A 26,714-nucleotide genomic window follows, 5' to 3' on the forward strand; every position below is an offset into this window, starting at 1 on the left:
AACTTGGCAGCCAGGTCCGAGCGGGAAGAGATCTTGCAAATGAGGGGCGGTCTCTATGCAAATGAAAGAGCCCAGCCTCCTCAGGTGGAGGGCGAGCCCGGAGTCCAGATGCTCACACTTGGCGCAGGTCTGGCCAGAGTGGACACTAACGTAGCTGGCCTCAGAGGACCCAGAAAGGAGGGTAAGAGTGCGGTCGGGGAAGCCGAAGATCTGTGGAGTTCGGAGCGGGGGAGAGTGGGGTGGTGGAGGTAGGAAGTGGAGCAGAGATGCAAAGATTCCAAGAGGAAAGAAGACCTGACCCCGACAGGGGCCCTAAACCAGAGTTTGTACCGGGGCTTGGGGCCCGATCTTCCCATCCCTCGTGTCCATGCACAGACATTCATTGCGGGATATGAGGGGCTGCAGGTCCTGGCTTTCCTTTCCCTGCTTCCTCTAGGAGACACAGTTCCTGAGGGGTTGGGGGTGGGGATTCGAGGATGTTGGCGAGCCCTGGGAGGCTAGAGGAAATCTCCTGCCCCGGACTGACATGCCCCAGAAGACTTGTGCCCTGTGGGCTCCTGTAATCCGGGGTAGTTCTTCGAAAGGTGGAGAGTGAGGACCAGCGTTAGTGCCTACTGGGCTGCCAGGTGTCCCCAAAAGAGTGGCGTGCTGGTGCGGGTCCTTGGTAATGCTTCTAAAAGCTTCGCTCAGAAGTGAAAACAGCTGGCGCCTCCTTCCTGTGTGCCGGCTGTAGGCCTGGGGGACGCCAGCTCCATGCCCCTCACATTCCACCCCCTATCCTCCAAGCTGCAGGGTCAGCATGCTCCGCGCAGAGGCACTGGTGCTCCTGGGAGCTCTACTGAGTGGACCCCTGGATCCAGCCGGTGAGTATCAGGCTGGGATGTCACTAGCTTCAGGATGTCACTCAGTACCCCTGGGGATGAGGGAAGGGAAAATTGCAGTCAAACATCTCCCTGAATCTTGGAGTACCGGTCAGATCGCTGCGCCGCTCAGAGGGTTGGGCAAGTTCCCCGCGCAGACTCGACTACGCGCAGGTATCGCCACTTGGGTCGGTTTAGGGGCGCTGCGCGAGCCAGAGAAGCACGGGCCGAGGCCTTCGGGTCCTTGAGGTGTCGCGGGGAGGCTAGCACTGAGGAAACCACTCTCTGCCCCACAGGTGGCCAGGAGGCACTCTCACTGCCCTGGGAAGTGCAGCGCTATGATGGCTGGTTCAACAACCTGAAGCACCACGATCGCGGCGCTGCGGGTGCGTCTGGGGGTCCGGGTGGAAACTGGGGCGTGAGGGACCAGGCGCGGAGGAGCGGAGAGAATCCGCCGCCAGATGCCCGGCTGCCTGCACAGGGAACTCCTAGGCCCTCCTGGGGCCAGAGACCTTGGAGAGAGTGGGGGCTGTCGTCAGTGGGGATGGTGGTTGAGGGAGGAGTAGAGCAAGGTTCGTGGGCTTGTTGGGGACGGAGTGCTCTGACACAGCATCGCTCGCTCCTGCTTCCTGCAGGCTGTCGACTGCAGCGCCTTGTACCAGCCAATTACGCGGACGGCGTGTATCAGGCTCTGGGGGAGCCGCTACTACCCAACGCGCGCCGACTTAGCGACGCCGCTATGCGGGGCCGAGCGGGGCAGGCATCCCTACGCAACCGCACGGTGCTGGGGGTCTTCTTCGGTGAGGGCAAAGGGGGAAAACACTGGGGTTGATGCACTGAGGTCCGGCTGCGGGTCCACAGGAGACCTACCTGAGACTCTCAGCCACCTCCTCCACTCACCAAGCAGCACTTGGAGCTTGTCTTCATCGCGGAGGGATTTAGGGGTGTGATGCAAGCACATTTGCTCCCATGATTTCTTTTATCCCTAACTCCAAGTCCAGGAGTGCCACTGGACCTCCGTGATAGCCCTGAAGAGCTGAGTTCCCTGTCTCCGCTCCCCTCCCGATAGGATCATACTCTCTCCCCCATCCCCAAGAAGGATGGGATGGCAGGATCTGTTAGGAGACCGGGACTGGCTTGGGGTAGCCATTAATATCAATTATACTGATTCTCCCAACAAATTTATGAGTCGGTGAGGAGGCTACTATTCCCCCACTTTGCAGATTAGAAAAAAGCCGCAGAGCTGAAGGCAGAGATTGCTCTCGAACATATCTGCCGTTTGGCTCTTGAGAAACTTTGAAGTTGGCCCTGGCCTTGGGGAGTGGCGATTCTCACCAGTTTGTACCCCTCTCCCACAGGCTACCACGTACTCTCTGACCTGGTGAGTGTAGAGAGACCCGGCTGCCCCGCTGAGTTTCTCAACATCCGAATCCCGTCGGGAGACCCGGTGTTCGATCGTGACCAGAGAGGGGACGTGGTGCTGCCCTTCCAGAGGAGCCGCTGGGACCCCAAGACCGGACGGAGCCCCAGCAACCCCCGGGACGTGGTGAGAAAGCAGGCGGCGGGGTGGAGGTTGGACCGAGGCGGGTGGGGCCCTGGGCTCTGAGCATGACAGTGAACACCCGCCTGGCCCTGGTCCTCCCTTACCCACCTGCGCTACACGACCCCGGCTCACCTGTCCTGTGCCACCGCAGACCAACGAGGTGACCGGCTGGCTGGACGGCAGCGCCATCTATGGCTCTTCACACTCCTGGAGCGACGCGCTGCGGAGCTTCTCCGGGGGACAGCTGGCGTCGGGGCCCGACCCCGCCTTCCCCCGGGTCGCCCAGAACCCCCTGCTCATGTGGACCGCGCCCGACCCCGCCACGGGACAGCGCGGGCCCCAGGGGCTGTACGGTGAGGCAGCCGGGTCGGGCAGGGGTGCTGGGGGCTGGGGGGGGGGAGGGGACCAGAGCCGCCAGGGCTGGTTAGAAGGAGGCCTGGGGATCCGTGAGGTGCCGCTCCCCTGGGTGCCACCGCCGCTCACCTCGTCGCCTGTATTTCCACGTCGGATGCAGCCTTCGGGGCGGAGCGAGGGAACCGCGAGCCCTTCCTGCAGGCGCTGGGCCTGCTCTGGTTCCGCTACCACAATCTGTGGGCGCAGAGGCTGGCCCGCGAGCACCCGCGCTGGGGGGACGAGGAGCTGTTCCAGCACGCGCGCAAGAGGGTCATCGCCACCTACCAGGTCATTCGCACGGCCCTCCTCCCAAGTCCTGGTCCACAGGAGACTCCGCTCTCCCGCGGAGCCCTCCACCCTTGAACATCCCCCACCCAGAAACGCCCTTTTCCGGAGGACACCCCTCCCCAGACAGCTAACACCTAGGAATAGACCCTGAAATGATAAGGAGGCAAAGCCCCACTTAGACAAGAGATTTAGCTACACCACCCCCACCCACCCCCATATCCCCAGTTCCTTAGGGGACAGGCCTCCTCGTCTTTCCTGTTTGAGTTGCCTCTCCCATGACTGCTCCTGCCTGGTCCTCATCTCCCACCTAAGCCTTCCTTGGGCTCAGATCTCTCTTGGCCTGGCAGCTCCAACACTCGCTTCCCTTTGCCCTCTCTTGATTCTCAGAACATCGCTTTGTATGAGTGGCTGCCCAGCTTCCTGTGGAAAACACCCCCAGAATATACAGGTGAGGTGTTGGGGGGAACACCTGGGCTGAAGGGGGATGTAATCAGGATCCATAGTGGGAAAGAAGACAGATAGGTGTATGTTATGGGAGGATGTGGGTGTAAGGAGCTTATTTCTCTTATTGCTTCCTTGGGGCAGGGTACCGTCCTTTCCTGGACCCCAGCATCTCTCCTGAGTTCCTGGTTGCCTCTGAACAGTTCTTCTCCACCATGGTGCCCCCTGCCGTCTACATGAGGTGAGGGAGGGGCTGGAGGTGGGAGAAGCAGAGGTGGGAAATCAGCAGCCCTGGGGTCCTGGAGCCTTTTATACACCTCCACATGTCATGAGGGAAGGGAAGTGGAGTTTGGAGTCTTGAAACAGGACCCTGGGACAGGAGGTTCAATCTTAACAGGGAAGTCTCCTCAACTCCTCTTAAAGGCTGAACTTCAGTTGCTGAGAGCAGGATTTGTCCAGCAGCGGGGTCACCCTCTTTCCTCCTTCACTCCCACCCTTTGTGGACAAAGAGCAACCTCTACCTTCAGTCCACACACATTGTCAGATCCCTGCTCTGTTCAAGGAAATGCAGGGGCCGTGCCTCAGGCCTGTCCAACCCCCTCTGAGTCCCTCACCTCACTCAACCTCATCTCAGCTTCTGCCCTGAATTCCCTTACCACATCCTTGATTCTCCATTTCAGAAATGCCAGCTGTCATTTCCAGAAGATCTTGAATGAGGGTTTTGACAGCTCCTCAGCTCTCAGAGTCTGCAACAGCTACTGGATTCGGGAGGTCAGCCTGGGTTCAGGGTTAGGGGAAGGTCGGTCAAGGTGAGTCTCATCACACAGGCAGGGAAAAGCAGCAATTCCTGTTCTTGGGTGTTGCCACTCCAGGGTGGTGTGAGGTGATTAGAAAAGTATCTGGGGACAACAGCTCATGAGAGTCTAGGACTGGCCAAGGGCCCTTTGTCCTGAGGAGCTGTTGTCCAGGATGAGAGGGACTGGGCTTTGGGGAGGGACCTGAAAGCCCACCTTGATTGAGTGTATTGTTCACTTCCAGAACCCCAATCTGAACAGTGCCCAGGCAGTGAATCATCTGCTGCTGGGAATGGCCTCCCAAATTTCAGAGCTGGAGGACAGGATAGTGGTTGAAGATCTGAGGGGTGAGCTCTGGAGCCAGAGGGGATGGGGGCCAGGAGGCTGGGCAGCTTGGGAATTCTTCCGAGTTAATCAACAGGCAGACCTAGGATAGCTACAACGTAGGAACACAGATACACACTGCAAATAGCCATTAGAAGAAAATAAGACTTGAACTTGTTTGCCCTCAACTGACAGCTTAGTGTTGTTTTTATTCTAAATTACCAATGTCTGAGTATGTGGGGGATGGGTGGCCCCAAAATCTCTTTGGTGCTTAGGTCTCTAAAGATTTTCATCCAGCTCTGTCTTGAAGTTAAGGAGGTAAAGGCCAGGGAATTTTCTGCTTGGTGACTAGAATAGTCTTCAGTCTTAGGGGAAGAGTCTTGCCAGAAAAATCACCCCTCATCACACATAGTGACATTGACACCACATCAAGGCAAGGTTGATATGGACATAGGTCATATGAAGATGACTGCTGGGTATGTGTGTGTTGGGGGAGGGTTAGTGCCAACAGCTCAATTCAAGGCTGTTGGGCAAAGAAAGGTTGGGGTGACTGAACCTGTAGCCGGGTCCTCTCTCTTCCTTAGATTACTGGCCCGGCCCTGGCAAGTTCTCCCGCACAGACTATATGGCCAGCAGCATCCAACGTGGACGAGATATGGGACTGCCCAGCTACATCCAAGCCCTGCTTGCCTTGGGGTTAGAGGCCCCGAGGAACTGGAGTTATCTCAACTCCAACGTGGACCCCCAGGTCAGGAATAGTAATGATAATAATAGCAGCTAAAGCTTTCCTGTGTCCATACTGTTCCAAGTTCTTCACATATGTAACTCATTTAATCTACGTCAAAAATGTTATAGGATAGATACTATCATTATCCCCATTTTACCAATGACATAGTTGGTAAGTTAGTCATAGAGGCAGAATTTAAATTCAGCTACCTGATACCAGAATATGGTCCTCACCACTATATTGTACCATTCGTGCAGGATGGTCCCTGGGTTGGGTGCCATTGTTCTATTCCTGCAGCGTTCCTCCCCATGAGGAAGGGTGACCCTGAAGCTGGTAATCATTGGGTCCAAGAAGTCTGGGTAGTGATGGTCATAAGATATGGTCCTTAGGCATCTGACAGTGGTTTCACTGTGGGTAGGGACACACTGGTCCTCCCACCAGATTTGCCACCAACTGAGGGAGCTCCTAGGAAGAGGAGACTTCCTCAGGCCTGAGCAGAAAGCCAAACAGTTGATAGGGACTTGTTTTTGAGGGATGGGGCAACAGTAGCTGCCCTCTCCAGCACACAGATACACATACACGTGTACACACACTTCTCACCCCCAGGTTCTGGAGGCCACAGCTGCCCTGTACAACCAGGACCTGTCCCGGCTGGAGCTGCTCCCTGGGGGGCTCCTGGAGAGCCATGGAGACCCCGGACCCCTCTTCAGCACCATAGTCCTTAACCAATTTGTGCGGCTGCGGGATGGCGACCGTTACTGGTTTGAGAACACCAGGAATGGGTAAGGCCTGCCTGGGCCCCCCCTCAGACTCCACCTCAGCCTGGACCCAGACCCTCTGCCTGTAACAGCCCCCCTGGGCCCTTGATTTCCAGCTGGTCCCACCCTCTCCCAACCCCTCTGGGTCTCTTTCCTCGTCCTCAAGTTTGAGGCCTGCATCCCCTTCCCATCCTAATGATTCTTGGCTTTCTCCAACTTAGGCTTTTCTCCAAGGAGGAAATTGCAGAAATCAGAAACACCACTATGTGGGATGTGCTGGTGGCTGTCACCAATGTGGACCCCAGTGCCCTGCAGCCCAATGTCTTTATCTGGCATGAAGGTGGGTGGCCTGGGAAAACACAAGCAAAAGTGGCCAGAGAAAGGACCAAGGTTGGGGGAATCACTTGGTGCTGTCCAGGGAGCCAGGCGCCAGGAAATCCATTCTGTGTCTGGTTGGGAGGCCTGCACTAGGTCATCTCCCCCAGTAGGGACTGGACTGATTTGCAGGCTGCACCCTGTGGTCAAATTATAGTGGGTGCTGAGAGATGGGATATGGAAGGGGACTTTATGAGGGGAACATGTTCCAGAGAGGTAAGCCTTGGAGGGAGGCGGGCACCTGGTTCCGTACAGGAGAAAGGAAGGATGCCTGGCCAAGGAGTGGGATCCTCAGGCATTGAGGTTTTCTGTGCCCTCTCCCTCAGGTGCACCCTGCCCTCAGCCCCGGCAGCTCACAACCGAAGGCTTGCCACCCTGTGTACCTGTGACTGTGTTTGACTATTTCAAGGGCAGTGGTCCTGGTTTTGGTATCACCATTGTGGCTCTCTGCTGTCTTCCGCTAGGTGAGCCCTTCACCCCCAACCCATCTCTCTTCTTCTGGCTCCTCCCTCCCCACAGACTGCCCCTGCCCCTCATTACCTGCAGGGCTAGCTCTTTAGTACAGTTGAGGCCAGGTTCAGGGGGCCTTGAGAAGGGAGGTGCAGCAGCCAAAGTCTCAGTGAAGCTGCAGGTGAGGGGCTCCCCTCCCCACTGGCTCCTTCTGACCCCCTTCAGTGAGTCTGCTTATCTCTGGGGTGGTGGCCCATTTCCGGGGCCGAGAACGCAAGAAGCTACAAAAGAAAGACAAAGAGAGCATGAAGAAGGAAGCAGCCAAAGATGGAGTGCCAGGTGAGATGGGGCCGGGGAGTGCGAGGAGGGGGCAGATGGTGGGGAGAAAGAACCAGGTTATAGATGTGGGGAAAAAGTCAGGCTTTAGGTGCCTGCTCAGACTGGTAGAGTGTAATTGACCTAAAATCAGGGACCTGGAGACCTCTGCTGAACTGCTCTGCCCAATCGTCCCCTCCGCAGCAATGGAGTGGGCAGGCCCTAGGGAGAGGAGCTACCCCATCACCATCCAGCTGCTCCCAGACAGCCGTCTGCAGGTCCTGGACAGGTGTCTCTCTGTGCTGCGCACCGTCCAGCTGCGGCCCCCACAGCAGGTCAACCTCATCCTGTCCAGCAACCGTGGACGCCGCACCCTGCTGCTCAAGATCCCCAAGGAGTATGACCTGGTATGGCCCATCCTGCCTCCCATCTCACAGCAAATCCCCTCAGGTCACCCTCTTCTCAGCCACAGTGCTCACCTGTGAAGGCTGATGCTGGGAGAGGCACTCCTTTCGGAGGTCCCCACACTCACCCTCTGACCCCCTTGGGCTACTCACCTGGCCTCAGCCTGGACAGATGGGGGCAGCTTTTCTCACCTCTCAACCCAAGATCATTTGAGGGGAGGTGAACCAGAATCTTGAGCTCCAAGCATTGGTTCAGCCTTCTTCTCCCCAACAGGTGCTGCTGTTTAACTCCGAGGAGGAGCGAGGGAGCTTCATGAAGTATCTGCGGGGCTTCTGTGTGCAGTGGGCTCTGGGCCTCAGTGTGGCTGAGATGGGCGAGAAGGAGCTGTTCAAGAAGGCTGTGACCAAGCAGCAACGGGGTCGCATCCTGGAGGTCTTCTTCAGACACCTTTTTGCCCAGGTGCTATGGCTGTGCTTTTTGCAGATGGGACCAGCCCAGGGGTTGAAGGGAAGCTGGGCCTGACAGGATTCAACATGGGGTGAACGAAGTTTCTGCTCTGTGGGCTGGAGACAGACAGCCGTGGTTGAATCCTGGCTTTGCCACTCACTAGCTGCATGACCTGAGGCAAGTCACATCATCTCCGCTCTGTATTTCAGAGCGGTGATAAAAACAAGATCCATCTCCTTGCATTGTTGTGAGGATTCAGTTAGACAGTCTACATCACTGATTCTCAAAGCATGGCCCCTGGACCAGCAGCAGTAGCCTTACTTGGGAATTTGTTAGAAATGCAAATCCTCAGCACTCCTATTTCCACAACAGCTGACCCAACACCTCAGGAACTCTGGGGTTGGGGCCTACAAGCCCACCAGGGGTTTCTGATACACTCTCAAGTTTGAAAGACACTGTTCTATGTGCAATGTTTAGCCCAAATGCTTGGTACAGCAGTCCTCAAATGATGTTGTTTCGTTATAATGTTGATGCGATGCCTAGGAACTTAACTCTCGTTTCTGTCAATGAACCTATGGTAAAATTGGTTTCGTTATACTTTGTTTTGCTTAAAGTTGCACAACCTATAGTGACGTTAAGTGAGGACTTAACTGTACATTATAGGCATTTAACAAATGATAGTTACATCTTTTAAAATCTTTGCACAATGGGCAGAGACCAAATCAGGCATGTGACAGTCCTGTCTGAATTGGCAAGAGAACATATTCCTAGCCTCTTCCTGTCTGTCCACCGTGTCTTGTACATCTTCTGTCCCCAGTATAGGTTCTCTTCCTTTGCATCTCCACACTTTGCCCCCTCCCCATTCCCTGCCTGATATAGAAGCAGCACCATTCCTACTGTATAAAGTTCCTGGATCTTGGGTGTAGGGAGCAAATGGGCTCAATGCTAGAGATTCAAATCACCCCCTCTACAGGCGCAAGTCAGGAGTATATCTGAGGACCAGGAGAAAGCCATCACTCACCCTTTCTGAGCTGGACATTGGGAAGATGTGAGGGATCACTAAATTGATTCCAGCATGGGCCTCACCTCCTTCTCTCCCACCCTCTGTTGCTGCCCAAGTACAGGTACTGGACATTAACCAGGTGGATGCAGGGACCCTGCCCCTGGACTCCTCACAGAAAGTGCGAGAGGCCCTGACGTGTGAGCTGAGCAGGGCTGAGTTTGCTGAGTCCCTGGGCCTCAAGCCCCAGGACATGTTTGTGGAGTCCATGTTCTCTCTGGCTGACAAAGATGGCAATGGCTACCTGTCCTTCCGGGAGTTCCTGGACATCCTGGTGGTCTTCATGAAAGGTAGGGGGATGGTGGGCCATCCCAGGAGCCAGGGGTCTTTCAGCAGAGAGGCGACCTGCATTCCTCTTTCTCTTCCCAGGCTCCCCAGAGGACAAGTCCCGCCTCATGTTTACCATGTATGACCTTGATGCAAATGGCTTCCTCTCCAAAGACGAGTTCTTCACTATGATGCGGTATGGTCTGGTCCCTTCCAGTCCTGAGACTTCCTGATGTTTTAAACAGGAAAACAAGTCAGGTCAGAGGAGGGTAGGTGAGGAGGTGATGTGGCCATCTGCACTGAGAGCTGGCCCTCAGTGCATCCTAGATTCTCAGAGCAGTCAGCTTCAAACGTTTACCTGGCCAGTCCCCGGACTCCAGGAGGAGCTATATCTGCATTTTTAACACCAGCCAGAAAATTCTCCCTCCCTAGTTAAAACAAAACAAGACAAAACAACACAAAAACCACCAACACCAATATGACCGCTCACAAGTGCACTAACCCCTTTTGGATGAATTTGGCTCTTTCTAAATTCTTTACACAGTGAAATAATAGATGGATAGAGGATGGATGACTTTGATCACTCTTCCAAGGACTGCATGCCATTAAGCACCATGACAGGCAGGTGGAGAAACATGGAAAGTTCCTCTATTTTTTGTGATGTGCCGATAAAAATCAGCTTTGAGCTCATACGCTTCTTAATCTTGAAGACAGTGCTCCAGTAACACAGCCCCCTTCAGCTCCATAAGGACAGAGCTCAAATCTCTCACTGTTCCCTGCTGAATCCACCTCCTTCGAGCTGTGATTGGCACATAGCAGGCATTCAGTACATAGTTAAGTGAATAAGATGAAATAAATGAGCAAATGAATACATAGAATGCATACAACAGCTCAGATCCTTTTAACCTTTCTACTCCTTTAAGCCTATCCATTGATTTCTGCATTACCCTTAACTACCACATCCTTCTTACTGTCCAGATGCCGCAACTGGACATGGCTTCTAGAATGGCTAGGGTGAAACTGATTGCAGGCTGTACGTTGCTGGGCATGCCATTTCAGACCCTGGCCTGGGCAAGGCCTAGGGAATCTAAGAGAGGGTCCCTGCCCCCGAGGGGTGAGCTCCCACCTTCTCATCCTGTATTCAGTGTGGTTCTTGCTCAGTCTCAGTGAGATGATGTGTCTTTTTAATGTGATGGCAGTGCTTGCTGTACCATGTGAGACAAAGTCTTTCTTCTGGACTCATGCAAACTAAAATGCTTTGTTTGTTTTGCCCCAAAGCATAGCCTAAGAAAAGAGTATGGCCACTGCAACTGCCACTCTGGGTGTTGTTAGATTGGGTGTGGAGACACTCCTGCCCATGCCCTGGGGTGTTGGCACAAGGAAGTAGCAGCCTTTGCAGCTATATCCTCTCCCCCAACTGTCTGTGCTCTCACTGGACTGTGAAAGGGGGAGCCCAGCAATGGTGTGGAAGGCATCAACACCAGAGAGGGGGCAGAGAGCTAACCATGTGAGAAGGCCATGGCATATCTGGACGTGTCCCTACACTAAGTAGACATTTATCCCAGCTGTTAACCATGTGAGAAGGCCATGGCATAGTTGGATGTGTCCCTACACTAAGTAGACATTTATCCCAGCTGTTAACCATGTGAGAAGGCCATGGCATATCTGGACGTGTCCCTACGCTAAGTAGACATTTATCCCAGCTGTAGATGCCCCCCTGTTTAAGGGCTACTATCTCTAATTGGTCAAGGTCACTTTCAGTTTTGTTCTGCCTTTTGAGCCCATGGCCACCCCACCCAGCTTAGTATCAGGTGCAAGCTGGATGAACACCTTCTCAGTGCTATTTCCCGGGTCACTGGTAACCACATTAGATCATCCGGGGCTTGCCCCACCCTGTGCCTGCCTGAGCCTGACCTTACTGGGTGACAGGCTGCTCTGTCTCTGGTGCTCCTCCAGGTCCTTCATCGAGATCTCCAACAACTGCCTGTCCAAGGCCCAGCTGGCCGAGGTGGTGGAGTCCATGTTCCGGGAGTCAGGCTTCCAGGACAAGGAGGAGCTGACATGGGAGGACTTCCACTTCATGCTGCGGGACCACGACAGCGAGCTCCGCCGCACGCAGCTCTGCGTCCGAGGTGCAGGTGGAGGTGTGTGAGTATGTAAAGAATGGTCAGAGTCAAGGAAGGGTGTGTCCTCAAAATGAGAGTTCCTGGTGCACAGGACTCAGATCTTAGTCCTCTCTTAGTCCTTGGTGCATGGCACAGAGCCAGGCACGTGTAATCAGGGCATCACATACAGCTGTGCAATTTGTGCAATGCACAAAGATGCCCACTGAGGGGGTCAAGAGTAGACTGAAATCCAGCCTGCATGCTACTCACCAAGCCATGTGCATTCGTCTGGGGTGTGTCTGGTCAGAGGAAAAGGCACTATTTTCTTTACACGAAGGATCTTCAGGCCCTGGCATCAACCTGGAGGGGCGTCCCATTTTCTAATTGCACAGAATTGCCCCATTGCCCAGCAGTGGCTGCTCTGTGTACAGTGGGTACTTAGTGTGGGAACTGAGGGAACAAAGCTGGAGCAAGAGATGAGGACATGACCAAGTCACTGGCAAGTGCCGTGACAGCCTTCCTGGAGGGACAGGGGTGGGGAGGGTGATAGAGGGACAGTCTCCCACCTCAACCCACCCCACCCATCCTGCCCCACCCTATCACCCTCATGGGAAGCCAGTCCAGCCTCTTGTTCTTTTCTCCAGGTGTCAGAGACATCTTTAAACCAAACATCAGCTGTCGAGTTTCATTCATCACTCAGACTCCTGGGGAACGGTGAGCAGGAATGGTGCATTGGGAGGACCCTTTGGCCAGGTCCCCTGCAGAGAAATGAAGGAAGTAGGGCTGGCTGAATCCACTCCTGGGGTCAGACACTTCCCTCTGGAAGTAGCTCTTGGTGCTTGGTCAGTCCTAGCAGCATGGGGTGTGGGAGTCCAGCTTCCTCCCATACCCCATGCTGCTCAGGAGCCTGGGTCTCCCCCTGCCGTCCCAGGACAGAACCATCCTACAAAACAGATGACCAGATCGTATTCATTCATTATGCCTTGCCTCCTGCTTTTTCCTCTCTGACTAGTTTTATGGTCAGGTTCTGTGGGTAGGGATGGGCCCCAGGATCCACCCCTACCTCACCCCCAAACTCTGACCTGGTGCTTCTTTTCCTGGCTGCAAAAACAAGGGGAGAACTAGGCCCGTTTTTCTTTTCTCAGCTCCCGCTTCCAGGGAGTGGGGCTCCCTGCCTCAGACACCTCAGAGCTGGGAGGCCCTGGGCTGAAGAAGAGGTTTGGCAAAAAGTGAGTATTTCCTAGACCCCGAGCCCGAAGAGACATGGGGAGAGGTCTCAGGGTCTCTGAGCCTTGGCCACACCCTGTGACACACAAGGGACCATCCTAAGTCTCATTCATCTGTCCCTGACCTGACTGGCAGGCTGTAGAGTCGAATGATGAACACCCTCAGGCAAGGGGCCTGGCACTTAGATGCAACACCAAGATGGCAGTAAGGGGTCTCCTGGCTCCTGCCTACTTTGCGTACAGCAGTGAGGCTGGTGTGAGGAGCAGGAGGAGGGAAGGACAGAACAGACAGGAGGGAGAGGAAGTGTAGTAGTGAGGAGACAGAAAAGGGGGTGGATGGGACAAATACCGATGAAAGGGAAGGTTTGGTGCATTGGGAGTCTACCCCCAAATGTTTTTTTCTTCCTCGGTTGTGGCCCATCCTGACCCCTGCCAGGTTACCAGGTCTCCTTCATGGGGTGGCGTTTAGGGGAGGCCAGGATGCCTTGACCTTAGGGTCACCCTGCCTCCCCCTGCTGCAGGGTGGTGGTGTCCCCTCCCCGGTTGTATACAGAGGCGCTGAAGAAAAAGATGCAGCAGGGTCTCCTGGCCCAGAAGCTGCAGCAGTACAAGCGCTTCGTGGAGAACTACCTGCGGCACATCGTGTGTGTTGCAGTCTTCTCAGCCATCTGTGCCGGCCTGTTTGCAGAGCGTGCCTACTGTATGAGTTCCAGGTTGCGGGCAGAGGGAAGGGAGATGTGGAGAGCCCTCTGGTTGCTTACCCTGCTCTTCAGCATCCCACTCTGTCCCCAGACTATGCCTTTGCCTCGCCACCCTCGGGCATCGCAGAGACCACCTTTGTGGGCATCATTCTATCGCGGGGCACAGCGGCCAGCATCTCCTTCATGTTCTCCTACATCCTGCTCACCATGTGCCGTAACCTCATCACTTTCCTACGAGAGACCTTCCTGAATCGCTACATACCCTTCGACGCTGCCGTGGACTTTCATCGCTGGATCGCCATGGCTGCTGTTGTCCTGGCCAGTACGTGGCTCCCGGGCATCCTCCCCACTGCTGCAGCCCCCTGGGTCGAGCTGTGAGGGAAACAGTGAAGCGACTGGAGCTAGTTATACCTCCATCTCTCCCCTCTGTGCTTCCTCTCCCTCAGGGTTGGACATAGAGTTGGCCACAGGTAGCATATCTCATGGTCTGTCTCTTTCAGTTCTGCACAGTGCCGGCCATGCAGTCAATGTCTACATCTTCTCAGTCAGCCCCCTCAGCCTGCTGGCCTGCATCTTCCCCAACGTCTTTGTGAATGATGGGTGAGTTCTGGGGAGGGTCCCCTACGCATACCTGGGCAGTCCTAAGAGTATAATAGAAAGCAAACAGATGGCCCTAGACACGCCACTCTCACTGAGTGAGGGTGAGAAGCCAGCCCTCTTGGGGAAGCTGAGAAATGACTTTCTTGCTCTCAGGAAGGAAGCTGGCCATTACTGGCCAGAAAAAGAGTTTGGGAGATGAAGTTGGAGACTTTTTCTCATATGTACCTGACACACAGTTGCCATCTCAGCCATTCACTGCACAAACATTTAGTGTCCATCCAGAAGCCAGAGAGTAGGGATGCCAAGATACATGTAATCACTCAGCAGAGACTGAGTATTTACTATTTGCCTGGCATTGTTTAACATAGGGATAGGGCCATGAGCAAAACACACACCCCTGCCTTCACGAAGCTTATAGAACATGAACCAAGCGCTCAAGGGACACTTGGGAAGGCCTAAAAGTATAATAGAAAAGGAAGCAAAGATCAGCTGCAGTAGGAGAATTCAGGGTAAACAGGAGGAAGAAGAGCTGAAAGAGCAGAGGTTGGACGTGCAGGAGGCTGGGTGCCATGTTTCTTGGAAGGATCCCTGGCCATCTGGGTGGAGTTCCAGCAACCTCAGCAGTCAGGAGTCAGGGCTGGCAGGAACAGAATCACACTGTGACAGTGGTGGAGCCCCTCCTGCTCCAGTCAGAGGCTCTATGTACCTTTTCCTACAGGTCCCAGCTTCCTCAGAAGTTCTACTGGTGGTTCTTCCAGACAGTTCCAGGTAGGGAGTAGGGCTGTGTGTGGGGTCTGGGGATTCTGTCTGCTTTTATCTTCATCTTTCCATAAATGCGCACTTGTCTATAGTGGTTCTAGGTTCCCTGTCTAGCCTCCAGGACAAGCCCCAGCTGCAGCCTGTTCAGCAAGTTGTTCTGGAGGCCAGGGAGGGATAAGGGAGGTTCGAATGTGGGGAATGCTGTTGTATTCTCAGCCCAGGTGGAGGTCCTGAGACTATTCCCTGACCTCGTCTTCCTTACCCCCAGGTATGACAGGGGTCATAATGCTCCTGGTCCTGGCCATCATGTATGTTTTCGCCTCCCACTATTTCCGGCGCCGCAGCTTTCGGGGCTTCTGGCTGACCCACCACCTCTACATCCTGCTCTACATCCTGGTGAGGGACGTCTCTGGGCAGGGCTAGGCCATGGGACAGGGATGAGAGCTCAGGATGGGTGGGGGGAGAAGGCTGAATTGGACCCAAGATCTCAGACTGAGACCCTGAGATCTGAGACCCCAGTGTCTCAAGCTGATACCAGCCCCATCTACCCAGACCAGACCCAAGGCCAAAGCAGGAAGTGTCTGGGCAAGGGACAAGTAGGAAGGGGTCCTGTCTGGGCCTAAGCTATACTAACTGGTCGTCTCTCTAGCTCATCATCCATGGCAGCTATGGCCTGATCCAGCTGCCCCGTTTCCACATCTTCTTCCTGGTCCCAGCACTAATCTATGTGGGGGACAAGCTGGTGAGCCTGAGCCGGAAGAAGGTAGAGATCAGTGTGTTGAAGGCGGAGCTGCTCCCTTCAGGTATCAGGCCTAGCCTGACTCTGGGTGGGAGCACTGGAAGTTGATCAGGGACATGGGGAGACATCTGCTCAGACCACTTGATCTTCATCTTGGCTTCTGATAGCTTGGCACCCCTGCAGCTTTCCTGATGCAAATGCAGCCCCAGAAAGCACTGTGCTTAGTCCCCAGGAGGACTTGAAGACAGAGAGAAGTGACTACAAGAACAGGTGGCTGAAAGTGCAGACAGAGGGGTTTCAGGACAAGAAAGACCCCATGTGTGTGGCCTGGGTGGAGAGCAGGGAACCATATATCCCTTTCCCAACCCTTCTCACAGAATACCCCCTTCGGAGATAGGCGAATGACCCCGATTGCGAAAGTCTGTTGTTGAGAGTCAGTGTCGGCCAAAGTGTGGATTTGCATCCCTGTAGAGGGTTGCTGAAGACGACCTTAGGTGTCGAGGGTCTATCTAACCTTCAGGACTCACATATTAAGAAAATTAACCTCATTTCAACTTTACTTGTAAATCTCCTTTTTCCACAAAAAGAGAACAGGCCTGAGGCTCAGCTGAGCTCAGGCCATAAACAGTATCTGGCTAAAATGGGATAAAACACAGTGCCTTCTATTTAGAGCACATTCCACTGGTTTTCCACCTCCCTTAGTGATCTAAGCTTGTTGTTAAGATCAATCCAATTGAAAAAGTAAGTCACCTTAAAGAAAAACATTAGATAAATGATAGAGCAGGAGGTGTGCTGATATGGCCCATTATAGCGGTAAACCTCAAATGGTGGAGGTTTGGTAAACACTGAGATAGATGGTCCCTGGGGAACTCAAGGTCCCCTGACCCAGTAGGCCGGTATCCAAGACAGTGGATTGGGTCTGAGTCCTTTGTGGGAAGAGGGAGCTGAGAGGAGGAGAGGTGGCTGGAACAGGGGAGAAGAGAAACCCACCACTCGGGTTACCCAGGAAACAGAGGAGGGGGCCCTCCAACTCCCAACCCAGGAGTCCCTCTTGCTCAGACCATATGACTGCTCCCGGTGCCTCAGGCATGTGGAGAGGACAGGGTACCGGCCAGTCCTCAGGTACTAGGAACAAGCCTTCTGATTCCTGCCCTTCTCTGCCCATGACCCCCAGGAGTGACCCACCTGCAGTTCCAGCGGCCCCAAGGTTTTGAGTACAAGTCTGGGCAGTGGGTGCGGATTGCCTGCCTGGCTCTGGGGACCACCGAGTACCACCCCTTTACACTGACTTCTGCGCCCCATGAGGACGTGCTCAGCCTGCACATCCGGGCGGCTGGACCCTGGACCACTCGCCTCAGAGAGAAATACTCACCTCCAATGGACGGCTGTGCCAGATACCCGAAGGTACCCAGACCCAGGCCAGACATGTCACATCGTTCCACATCCCCTTAGCAGGCTTTGGCCCTGCAGCACCAGACTCCCCACTGTGTCCCCCCCACCATCCAGAGACTGGTTGTTTCAGATAATGCCAGAGTGCCCCTCTTGCCCTCACTCCATAAACCTACCTGCCTTTCCTTGCCTCCCATTTCTGGCTTTGAAACTATGGTGGCAGCCGAGCTTAACTCAAACCCACTCGCCTCCCTACAGCTGTACCTCGATGGACCGTTTGGAGAGGGCCACCAGGAGTGGCATAAGTTTGAGGTGTCAGTGCTGGTGGGAGGGGGCATTGGGGTCACCCCCTTTGCCTCCATCCTCAAAGACCTGGTCTTCAAGTCATCTTTAGGCAGCCATATGCTGTGTAAAAAGGTGAGTGTCTCCCATTCTTTGAAGGACTGGGGACAGAGGACCTGATTGTGTCCCCACATCATGGCAGAGTAGCATGAGAAAAAGCCCCTGGTTCATAGGCACTGGGTCTGCTGGGGCCATTCTTACCAAGTTTTCCAGATGCGAAACATTTGAGGGAGGGTAGGAGGGGTAGCCAGAAGGGCCTCTGCTGGGATCTGTTGATTAGAAGCCTTGAATCAGGTTTGTGGCTCCTGCTAGAGGTTTGGTGTCTGTGGGGAGTCTGGGGTTTCCCAGCCTCTCAGGTGAAGGTGTCTGAGCTGAGCTGAGCCCTGAGCTCCAGCCATGTGTCCCCAGATCTACTTCATCTGGGTGACACGGACCCAGAGGCAGTTCGAGTGGCTGGCTGACATCATCCGGGAGGTGGAGGAGAATGACCAACAGGACCTGGTGTCTGTGCACATCTACATCACCCAGCTGGCTGAGAAGTTCGACCTCAGGACCACCATGCTGGTATGTCAGGGCCAGACAGGCTGGGTGGGTGGCCACCGTCTGGGCTAGGAGCTGACCCTAGCTCTGCTTGGCTCTGCCCTTCCTCCTCCACTCCTTCCTACAGTACATCTGTGAGAGGCACTTCCAGAAGGTGCTGAACCGGAGTTTGTTCACGGGCCTGCGTTCCATTACCCACTTTGGCCGACCCCCCTTTGAGCTCTTCTTCAACTCCCTACGGGAAGTTCACCCACAGGTTAGTCCCACCCCTACCCAACCTGAGACTCTGCCCTTTTCCTTCCAGGATATCCTGGCCCTCAAGTACCCTGTCTCTCTGTCTGTACCCCAGCCCCCCCACCCCCACGATAGTGTCAAGCATTAGAGGGAGGCTTCAATTCCACCTGCCATCCCCAGCTCAAGCCTCCTCCTTGGGGCCTGGGGTTGATGCCCTGGTCATTCCAGCCAGGCTTGAGAAGCAGCTTCTTCCTGGGAAATGAGCCTTTCAAGTCTATAGGCCTCTCCTTCTCTCTACAATCACTCTCCCCTGACACACTTGACAGGTACGGAAGTTTGGGGTATTCAGCTGCGGCCCTCCAGGAATGACCAAGAATGTAGAGAAGGCCTGTCAACTCATCAACAGACAGGACCAGGCCCACTTTGTGCATCACTACGAGAACTTCTGAGTTCTCCCTGGCTCCTGCTTCCCCTCTTTGAACCAGCCCTGACATCAGTTTCTCTGTCAGAATCCACCTCAGCTGGAGAGCTGGACGAGCCTCTTCCTCATTGCCCCATATGTTCCATGCTCTAAGAAGGTAGAGGAGACCCCTCCAGCTCAAGTCATTGTAGGTTGTGACAGACCAAGTGGGAAAGGGACAGCTCCTGCCTTGTGACAATTGTAGAGGTGAAGAGATACAATAGCACTTGCCTCTGACTGGACCCCGTTTCTCTTTTAGTATTGCAAAATTGATGTATTGCTTTGCTATTTTCTTGGCCTTGGCACTTGAGGGAGGATGGGGTAGGGATACCTGATGTGAAGAGAGGGCTGAGTGAAACTCTCCTCAGAGTCCGGCTCAGCTGTGATGCTTAGAACCTGGACAGCCCAACTGCCTCAATTCAGTCCATGAGGCCTTTTCCCTCCAGCTCCACGCTACCTCTTTCTGGTCCTAGAGGGTCAGGAATCCTGAGGAAGAACCTGGAAACAAAGATGCCTCCTCAGCCCTGATGTTCCTGGTGTCAGCCAGTAATGCCCACTGCCCTGACCTCTTGGTGGGCCCTCTCTGAGCCCGCTGGAGCAGTCCTGGGACTTTGGGACCAAAGGAGTCCAGTCTGTCTTCCACACATCCCAAACTCCCTCTCAGTTCCCCATTTGCACAGCATTTGGGTGACCAGCTACTTTTAGCACTGAAAGTCTCTTGTCCTAGGAAACCCCTCAGCCCCAGGCAAATCAGAACAGTTGGTCGCCTTACCCAGGAGCCAACCTGGGATGTCACCTCCATACTTGACTTTTTTAATCCCTTATTTTTCCTTCTTCAATGGGCTTTTTCCTAAAAAGCTGAGCTTTAACATTTTTTAGATTTAGGTATAATTTGCACACAGCAGTATATAAATCTTAAAGTTACCATGTATATGAGTTATCACTACATTTCCATCACCAAACTTTCCTTGTACGCACCCCTTTTAGTCAGTCTCCCTCAGCCCCTAGAAACAACCTCTGCTGTGATTTCTCTCACTCCAGATTAGTTTTGCTCATACTGAATGGACTCTTTTGAGACTGGCTTCTTTCGCACAGCACAATGTCTTTGTGGTTCATCCATGTTGTTGGGTTTACCAGTAGTTCATTTTTATTGCTGAGTTGTGTTCCATTGTAGAGATGTATCACAGTTCATCCATTCTTCTGTTGATAGGCATTTGGGTTGTTCTTAATTTTTTACACTGAGTAATAAAGCTGCTATGCACATTCTTATGCCTATATTTTGGTGGAAATAATGTGTTCATCCCTCTTGGGTCTATATCTAGGAGTGGAATTGCTGGGTCATGGAGTTCTCCAGCCAATAGTTTCCATGACAGGGGGTTTCAGGCCATCTCCACTTCCCTGCTCCAGGATCCTCTTCTCATTGGTCCTACCCTACCTCTTCTGATAGGCCAAATGCCTTTGGCTCCCAACTCTCTATATTGAAGGAATCTCTTTGACAGAACTAGAAGGGCACTGGATCCGGAGCCAAGAGACCTGGATTCTAGTGCCAACTTTACCCCTAAGTAGCTACAGACAAAAATCCCTTACTTTCTCTTAGCCCATTTCTTTATGTATTAAAATGTCAACGTGGGTATAAGGAAGTCAGATAGTAATACCGGCCCAAGAAATTATACAGATGAAAAAATATATGTGTTGTGTGCTGATCTCCGCCTATTGATAACCAACGTTGAGGCTGAACTGGCCCTTCTGGTTCTTACTTTGATTGCAAGACACCTTTAGTAATAACCATTAGGAAACATTGAAAGCGACAGGGTTATTACTTAGAGGTCCTGGAAATTACATGGCACACCTGTAGCCACACATTGAGATCACAGGTAGAGAAAGAGAGAAGGCCTAGGTTGTTTTTATTAAGGTTGAGGGTGGAGGCCCAAGGTATCACAGGCTCACTATTGATGAAATTAAAACATAAAAGTGTGAATTTAAAGCACAGGAAGAGAAAAAACAGGTAGCCTAAAATGTCAGTGATTGAATCAACCATGATCTCTAAAACAAATGGGGGTGGGGGAGGGGTGGGGTGGTGCTCACGGCCTGGCTCTTTATCTAGTTGTGGGAATGGCATGTGTTTATTTGAGATAGCCATCTTGGAAGTGGATGCCAATCAAAACTTAAGTCAAGCACTTGCATTTAAAAAGAAAGAAAGAAAGAAAAACAGTCGTCGTCAGGGCTTACACTATAATATAAGAATATATTATACAATTGGAAATGTGTGATGATTATTAATATACCTATTTATTAATATCATGCCAACAGGCTTCCAGCTTTCTTGTCCCTCACCAAGTTCACAACCAGTCATTAATCCTAAACACTAGCCCCTTAAGTCTCGGCCTTAACTTTATTCCCCAATCTGGCCCATTAGTTCCTACCTCATTCCTTTCTAAAGACCACTCAAAATATTTATCTGTCCCATCCCAATTCACCTCTTCTTGCTAGGCTAGAGTATGTTGCTAAAAGAGCTGCCCTGATTATCCAAAACACTATTCAGCCCTGCCCTCTCTTCCATGGTAGGGCCTGAGTGAGGGTCTCCTGAAGACTCCATAATCACTCTTGTCCAGATGCCAGACGATGCCAAATGCATCTCCAGCTGGACAGAGAGACATGCCATCATGAGATTGGATGGAAGGGCTTTGGGGTGGGTGGGAAAGGAGTGGACAGGGAGGTACTGAGGCTGAGCTCTGTAGGAGAGAAAAAAAGGTTAACTCTTTGGCTCTTTTTCCAACTTTCCGGGCCCAGCTTCTGCCCCGATTGAAAAGGGAGAAAGTTGATAAACTGCAGCAATTTTCCCATCCACTTTGTTAAGGATTTTTGAGTACGAGGAATGACTCTAACATATTAGTTAAGAGTAAGGGCTCTTGAGTCAGATTGGGTTTGAGTCCCAACTGGGTGACCTTGAACAAACAAAAGAAACTCTTGGTGCCTGTTTGCTCCTCCACAAAATGGGCGTAACATGAGTATCTTCTTCATAGAATTTGGGGAAATCCAATGCTATAATTTAATTCAATGCAACAAATATGTACTGAGCATGGATTGTGTCCCAGGTACAAGTCCAGCTCCTATGAAACTGACATGTTAGTGGGAGCAAGCAGACAAGACACAAGTAAAAAAGACAAAGATGGTAATTCCAGATCATGATAAAGAATTTGAAGAAAATAAAACAGAATATATAATATGATAGTGAGTGACTAAGTGGGGCACTTTAGATAAAATGGTTAAGGGAAGGCCCCTGAGCAGGTGACTGTAAGATTATAATAACTAATGCACACAGAACTTGCTGTGTGTTCGGTGCTATTGTAAGTCTTTAGATGTATTAACTCAGTGTTTAGAACAACCAGTGTGGTAGGTGCTACCCTTTCTCCCCATTTTACAGAAAAAGAAGCTGAAAAGGGTTCCCGGACCCAATCCAATGTGTGTGGAGGCTTCCCCACACCAACAAGCAATTCTCGGACACAAGTAGGGTGTCCAAAAATTCAACTTAATTCTGACACTATCTACCCAGTGATAGAATCAGATTCCACAGGTTAACGGCTCAGTCCCACAAGATGGCCCTCCACTTCAGGTGCCAGTCACAAGCCCAGGTTGTTACCTGTACTTCTGATCCACTGGCTACAAATTAGAGGTTCCCATGACCTCACTCCTTGGGTTTGATTAATTTGCCAGAGTGGCTCACAGAGCTCAGAAAAATCTGTTTACTACTAGATTACTGATTTATTACAAAGGATATTAAAGGATATAAATTAACAGCCAGATGAAGATACATAGCGTGAGGTACCAAACAAAAGAGTTTCTGTCTTCGTGGACAATGGGGCCCAGCAAGGTAGCATGGGGAAGTGCTCTGGTTCGACAGAGTGGAAGCTCTCTGGAGTCCATATTCTACTAGTCTAGACTTTAGCTATGTTCCTCTTCCACAGTGAGACCTTCCTAAAAATGGCATTCCTGTCTCCCAGAAACTCAGCCCTAAACTCTCTCAGAAGGAAAGAACATCTCTGAATTCCTATTACCTTTGAATCTGCCAACACCCAGTATGCCAGTGACTTTGACGAAGGGTTGTCACCTTAGCACATTAGGGGATATAAGAGTCACACCTGGTCTGGGTTCAGGAGAAGTTGACACCTTTGAAAGTCACAGGCTTTGGGGGATGAACTGGAGTGGCCCCACATGGGGAGGGGAAGTGCTTAGAGCTGAGTTTCCTGAGGCACAGGGATGTCATTATCTGGAATATTTGAAGGGGAGAATAGGCATACAAAGTAATGAATTCCTCTGCAAGTCAGACCCAGGGCTGGTTCCCTAATATGTTCTGCCATTTAATTCTCTCAGCAACTCTATGAGTCAGCCATGATCATCTGGCTGTCCATCAGTAAGAGATTAGTTAAGTAAACTACACAACCAAGTAGAATACTATGTAATCATTTACAGTGAAAATTATTAGATGAGCAATCTCGTCTCAGGAAATTGGGTAAAATATCTCAAGAGTTTTAAAATATTTAACCCCCCCTTTCCCACTAATTTCTCTTATAGGAACCTATGCCAGGAAAATAATCAGATATCTGGACAAAGATTTACATCTTATAGATGAAAATGCACCAAATTGTAACAGTGGTTATTTCTAGGTGATGACATTATGGTTGATCTTAGCAGCCCCACCTAACACATAGAGACACATAGAAACTCTCAAGAGTTTTAAAACATTTAAGCCCCCCTTTTTCACTAATTTCTCTTATAGGAACCTATCCCAGAAAAATAATCAGATATCTGGACAAAAAACTATACAAACAAAAGTCTTTTTGGAAAAACAATAATTGCAAAGATTTTGAAAGTGTATAAAATGGTTAAGATTTATTATTAAGTGAGAATAAGTTTCAGCTGTGTTTTGATGGTAACTATGAAAATATTTATTCATAAATTGTTAACAGTGCTTATCCCTGGGGATGGAATAAAACAAAGAGTGACTTTCCATTTTCTATCTTACACAGTTTTTAATAACAAGTATGTGTTACTTTTTTAATCATAAAAATTAGAGATATTTTAAAATTATAATTACATTGGTAGATTTCTAGTCAAGATGGCAGAGTAAGTAAATGCTGTGTTTAGCTGCTCTCACAACAATATCACAATTACAACTAAACTACTGAACAACCATCATTGAGAATCACCTGAAGTCTAGCTGAACCAAATCCCTACAACTAAGGAAATGAAGAAGCCACTTCAACATGGTAGGAGGGACAGAGAAGCAGAATGGGATGGTCCCACACCCAAGAGTGACCATTAAAAATCGGGAGGGAGAAGTCCTCCCCAGAGGAGTGAGGGATCCCAGCCCCACACCAACCTCCCCAGCTCAGGGTTCCAGTGTCAGGGAGAGAAGTCCCTATAACTGCTGGTTCTGAAAACCAACAAAGATTGTGGCTGAGTGAGACTAGGGTGGCTGCAGTCCCAGGTGCTCTAAAGGGCTTGTGCATGGACTTATTCACTGACGGACTCACTCACTCTGAGATTCAGCACTGGAGCAGAAGCTCAAAAGGCGCCAGGGACATACAGGGAGGAACTGAGTTGTCTGGCTTCAGGGTAAGTGTTGGAGGGGTGGCTTTCTTCCAGATGGAGGAGCTGGTGGAACCCACTGTTTTTTTGTTGAACCCTACCCCCTCCCAGTGTGCAGACACAGGTGGCCACCATATGTGAGTCTCCATCAACCTGATTGACACTGTTGTTTGCCCCAATTCCCTGAGACTCTGCCCCACCCAACTTTCAGGCCCACCCAAGCTGTTTTCAGTGGCTTTTCCATACAAATGTCCTATCTTGGCTCATGCTGCAGACTGTCCTAAAATCTCTCAAAGGTTCACAAAATCCAAACAAGCAGCATCTGGCTTCAGCATGTCCTGTACCTATGGGTGAGCAACCCTAAGCCCATCACTAGCAATAGCAGGCCTTGGTTTGCAGCTTGGCCTCTCCAAGCACCTCCAAACCCAGCATGGGTGGCAGCCATCTGTGGATTGTTTTGTGGCTCATGCCAGGTGATCTTAGGTAGGGCACAGGATGCTGCTGAACTTGGCCTACAGTGAGGCCCCTCCCAGGAGGCCCTGGGGTTGACACACCCAGTGGCTAGCTTTGGACAGAGCCTAGCCAGAACATTACCTGGCTGCCTTCAAGAATGACACACCCAAGAAGACTGGGCAGGCACCAGAGCCCTAATAAAGTGAATCCTGCTCCATAGGATCATCCCCTTCACAACAGCTCCTCCACTGTAGTCACAGCCAGTCCTCAACCAATCAGCCCAAGGATAAATCCCTCCTATTGATGTGCAAACAGTAACCAAGGTTCAACTACAACAGAAGGGCACACACAACCCACACAAGGGGCACCCGGCTCTGGTGACTCTGAGATTGTGCCACTGAGCCCCACAGGACACCTTCTACATAAGGCAACCATACTAAGACCCGGAGCCATAGCAGCCCCACCTAACACATAGAAACAAACACAGAGAGGCAGCCAAAATGGGGAGACAAAGAAACATGTTCCAAATAAAAGGACAGAACAAAGCGCCAGAAAAAGAACTAAACAAAATGGAGACAAGCAATCTACCAGATGTGGAATTCAAAACATTGGTTACAAAGATGCTCAATGATCTCAGGGAGAATTTCAACAAAGAGATAGGAAACATAAAAATAGAGATAGAAAACATGAAAAAGAACCAGTAGAGAAATAAAGAATACCATAACTGAAACAAAGAGTACATTAGAGGGAATCAACAGTAGATTAGATGAAGCAGAGGATCAAATCAGCAACTTAGAAGATAAGGTAGCAGAAAACACCCAGAAGATAAGGTAGCAGAACAGCAAAAAGAAAAAAGAATCCCAAAAGATGAGGATAGTTTAAAGGGCCTATGGGACAACATCAAGCATACCAACATTTGCATCACAGGGGTACCATAAGGAGAAGAGAGAGAGCAAAAAATTGAAAAACTATTTGAAGAAATAATGACAGAAAATTTTCCTAATCCAGTGAAGGAAATAGGTACACAAGCCCAGGAAGCACAGAGAGTCCAAAACAGGATGAACCCATAGAGGCCAACATCAAGACACATCATAATTAAAATGCCCAAGTTTAAAGACAAAGAAAGAATCTTAAAAGCAGCAAGACAAAAGCAGTTAGTTACCTACAAGGGAACTCTCACAAAACTGTCAGCTGATTCCTCAACAGAAACTTTGCAGGTCAGAAGGGATTGGCATCAAATATTTAAAGTGATGAAAAGCAAGGACCTAAAATGAAGATTACCCTACCCAGCAAAGCTATCATTTAGAGTGGAAGGAAAGATAAAGAGCTTCCTTTTGTTCTTCTTTTTCTAGTTCTTTAAGGTGTAATGTGAGGTTATTTATCTGGGATTTTTCTTGTCTCTTGAGATAGGCCTGTAATGATATAAATTTCCCTCTCAAAACTGCTTTCACTGCATCCCCAAAATTTTGGTAGGATGTATTTTCATTCTCATTTGTTTCTATGTATCTTTTGATCTCTCCTCTTATTTCTTCTTTGATCCGGTCATTCTTTAAAAGTGTGTTGTTTGATCTCCACATATATGTGATTTTTCCTGCTATCTTTTTGCAGTTGGTATCCAATTTCAAAGCCTTGTGATCAGAAAATATGCTTGGTATGATTTCAATCTTCTTAAATTTGCTGAGGCTAGTTTTATGTCCCAATATATGGTCTATCCTTGAGAATGTTCCATGTACACTAGAAAAAACTGTATAGTCTGATGTTCTAGGACGATGTGCTCTATAAATGTTAATTATGTCCATTTCATCTAATGTGTCATTTAGGGCTGCTATTTCTTTATTTATTTTCTGTTTGGATGAACTATCCATAGCTGTCAATGATGTATTTAGGTCCTAAGAAAAAAGAACAATGGAGGTATCACACTCCCTGACTTTAGCTTGTACTACAGGGCTACAATAATCAAAACAGCATGGTATTGGCAGAAAAACAGACACACAGACCAATGGAATAGAATTGAGAACCCAGAAATAAAACCACATAAATATGGACAGATAATTTTTGACACAGAAGCAAAAAACATGCAGTGGAGAAAAGACAGCCTCTTCAATAAATGGTGCTGGGAGAATTGAAAAG

At 50.9% G+C, this 26,714-nt stretch overlaps 1 protein-coding gene across 2 annotated transcripts; it reads left to right on the plus strand.

Annotated features, from left to right (window-relative positions):
- The first annotated feature begins 44 nt into the window (after nucleotides 1-44).
- DUOX2 (dual oxidase 2) lies at nucleotides 45-19,235 on the plus strand. 2 transcript variants are annotated; one of them, XM_074327808.1, is made up of 34 exons: nucleotides 45-181; nucleotides 787-863; nucleotides 1,157-1,246; nucleotides 1,496-1,660; nucleotides 2,219-2,406; nucleotides 2,555-2,756; nucleotides 2,918-3,084; nucleotides 3,472-3,532; nucleotides 3,670-3,766; nucleotides 4,206-4,296; nucleotides 4,564-4,666; nucleotides 5,228-5,391; nucleotides 5,977-6,152; nucleotides 6,350-6,468; nucleotides 6,830-6,967; nucleotides 7,179-7,292; nucleotides 7,473-7,675; nucleotides 7,947-8,132; nucleotides 9,245-9,470; nucleotides 9,550-9,643; nucleotides 11,404-11,591; nucleotides 12,197-12,266; nucleotides 12,698-12,781; nucleotides 13,300-13,478; nucleotides 13,571-13,801; nucleotides 13,980-14,079; nucleotides 14,798-14,847; nucleotides 15,107-15,234; nucleotides 15,488-15,641; nucleotides 16,752-16,981; nucleotides 17,225-17,383; nucleotides 17,717-17,872; nucleotides 17,976-18,104; nucleotides 18,409-19,235. In XM_074327808.1, exons 2-34 carry the CDS (start codon nucleotides 800-802, stop codon nucleotides 18,529-18,531), a joined length of 4,629 nt encoding a protein of 1,542 aa, XP_074183909.1. In that variant the 5' UTR covers nucleotides 45-181; nucleotides 787-799; the 3' UTR covers nucleotides 18,532-19,235. The 2 variants fall into 2 exon arrangements, with proteins under 2 accessions (XP_074183909.1, XP_074183910.1); XM_074327809.1 differs by having other exon boundaries at nucleotides 162-181; nucleotides 793-863.
- Nucleotides 19,236-26,714: the final 7,479 nt, after the last annotated feature.

This window comes from Rhinolophus sinicus, linkage group LG03 (assembly GCF_036562045.2).
Source record: "Rhinolophus sinicus isolate RSC01 linkage group LG03, ASM3656204v1, whole genome shotgun sequence".
NCBI lineage: Eukaryota > Metazoa > Chordata > Mammalia > Chiroptera > Rhinolophidae > Rhinolophus > Rhinolophus sinicus.

Excerpts from the sequence above, each read along its gene's own strand:
- DUOX2 (XM_074327808.1), top strand. The coding sequence starts at position 800 with ATGCTCCGCGCAGAGGCACTGGTGCTCCTGGGAGCTCTACTGAGTGGA. Across the intron at positions 1,247-1,495 it reads CCACGATCGCGGCGCTGCGG|GCTGTCGACTGCAGCGCCTT; the intron begins GTGCGTCTGGGG and ends TGCTTCCTGCAG. Across the intron at positions 6,469-6,829 it reads TGTCTTTATCTGGCATGAAG|GTGCACCCTGCCCTCAGCCC; the intron begins GTGGGTGGCCTG and ends CCTCTCCCTCAG.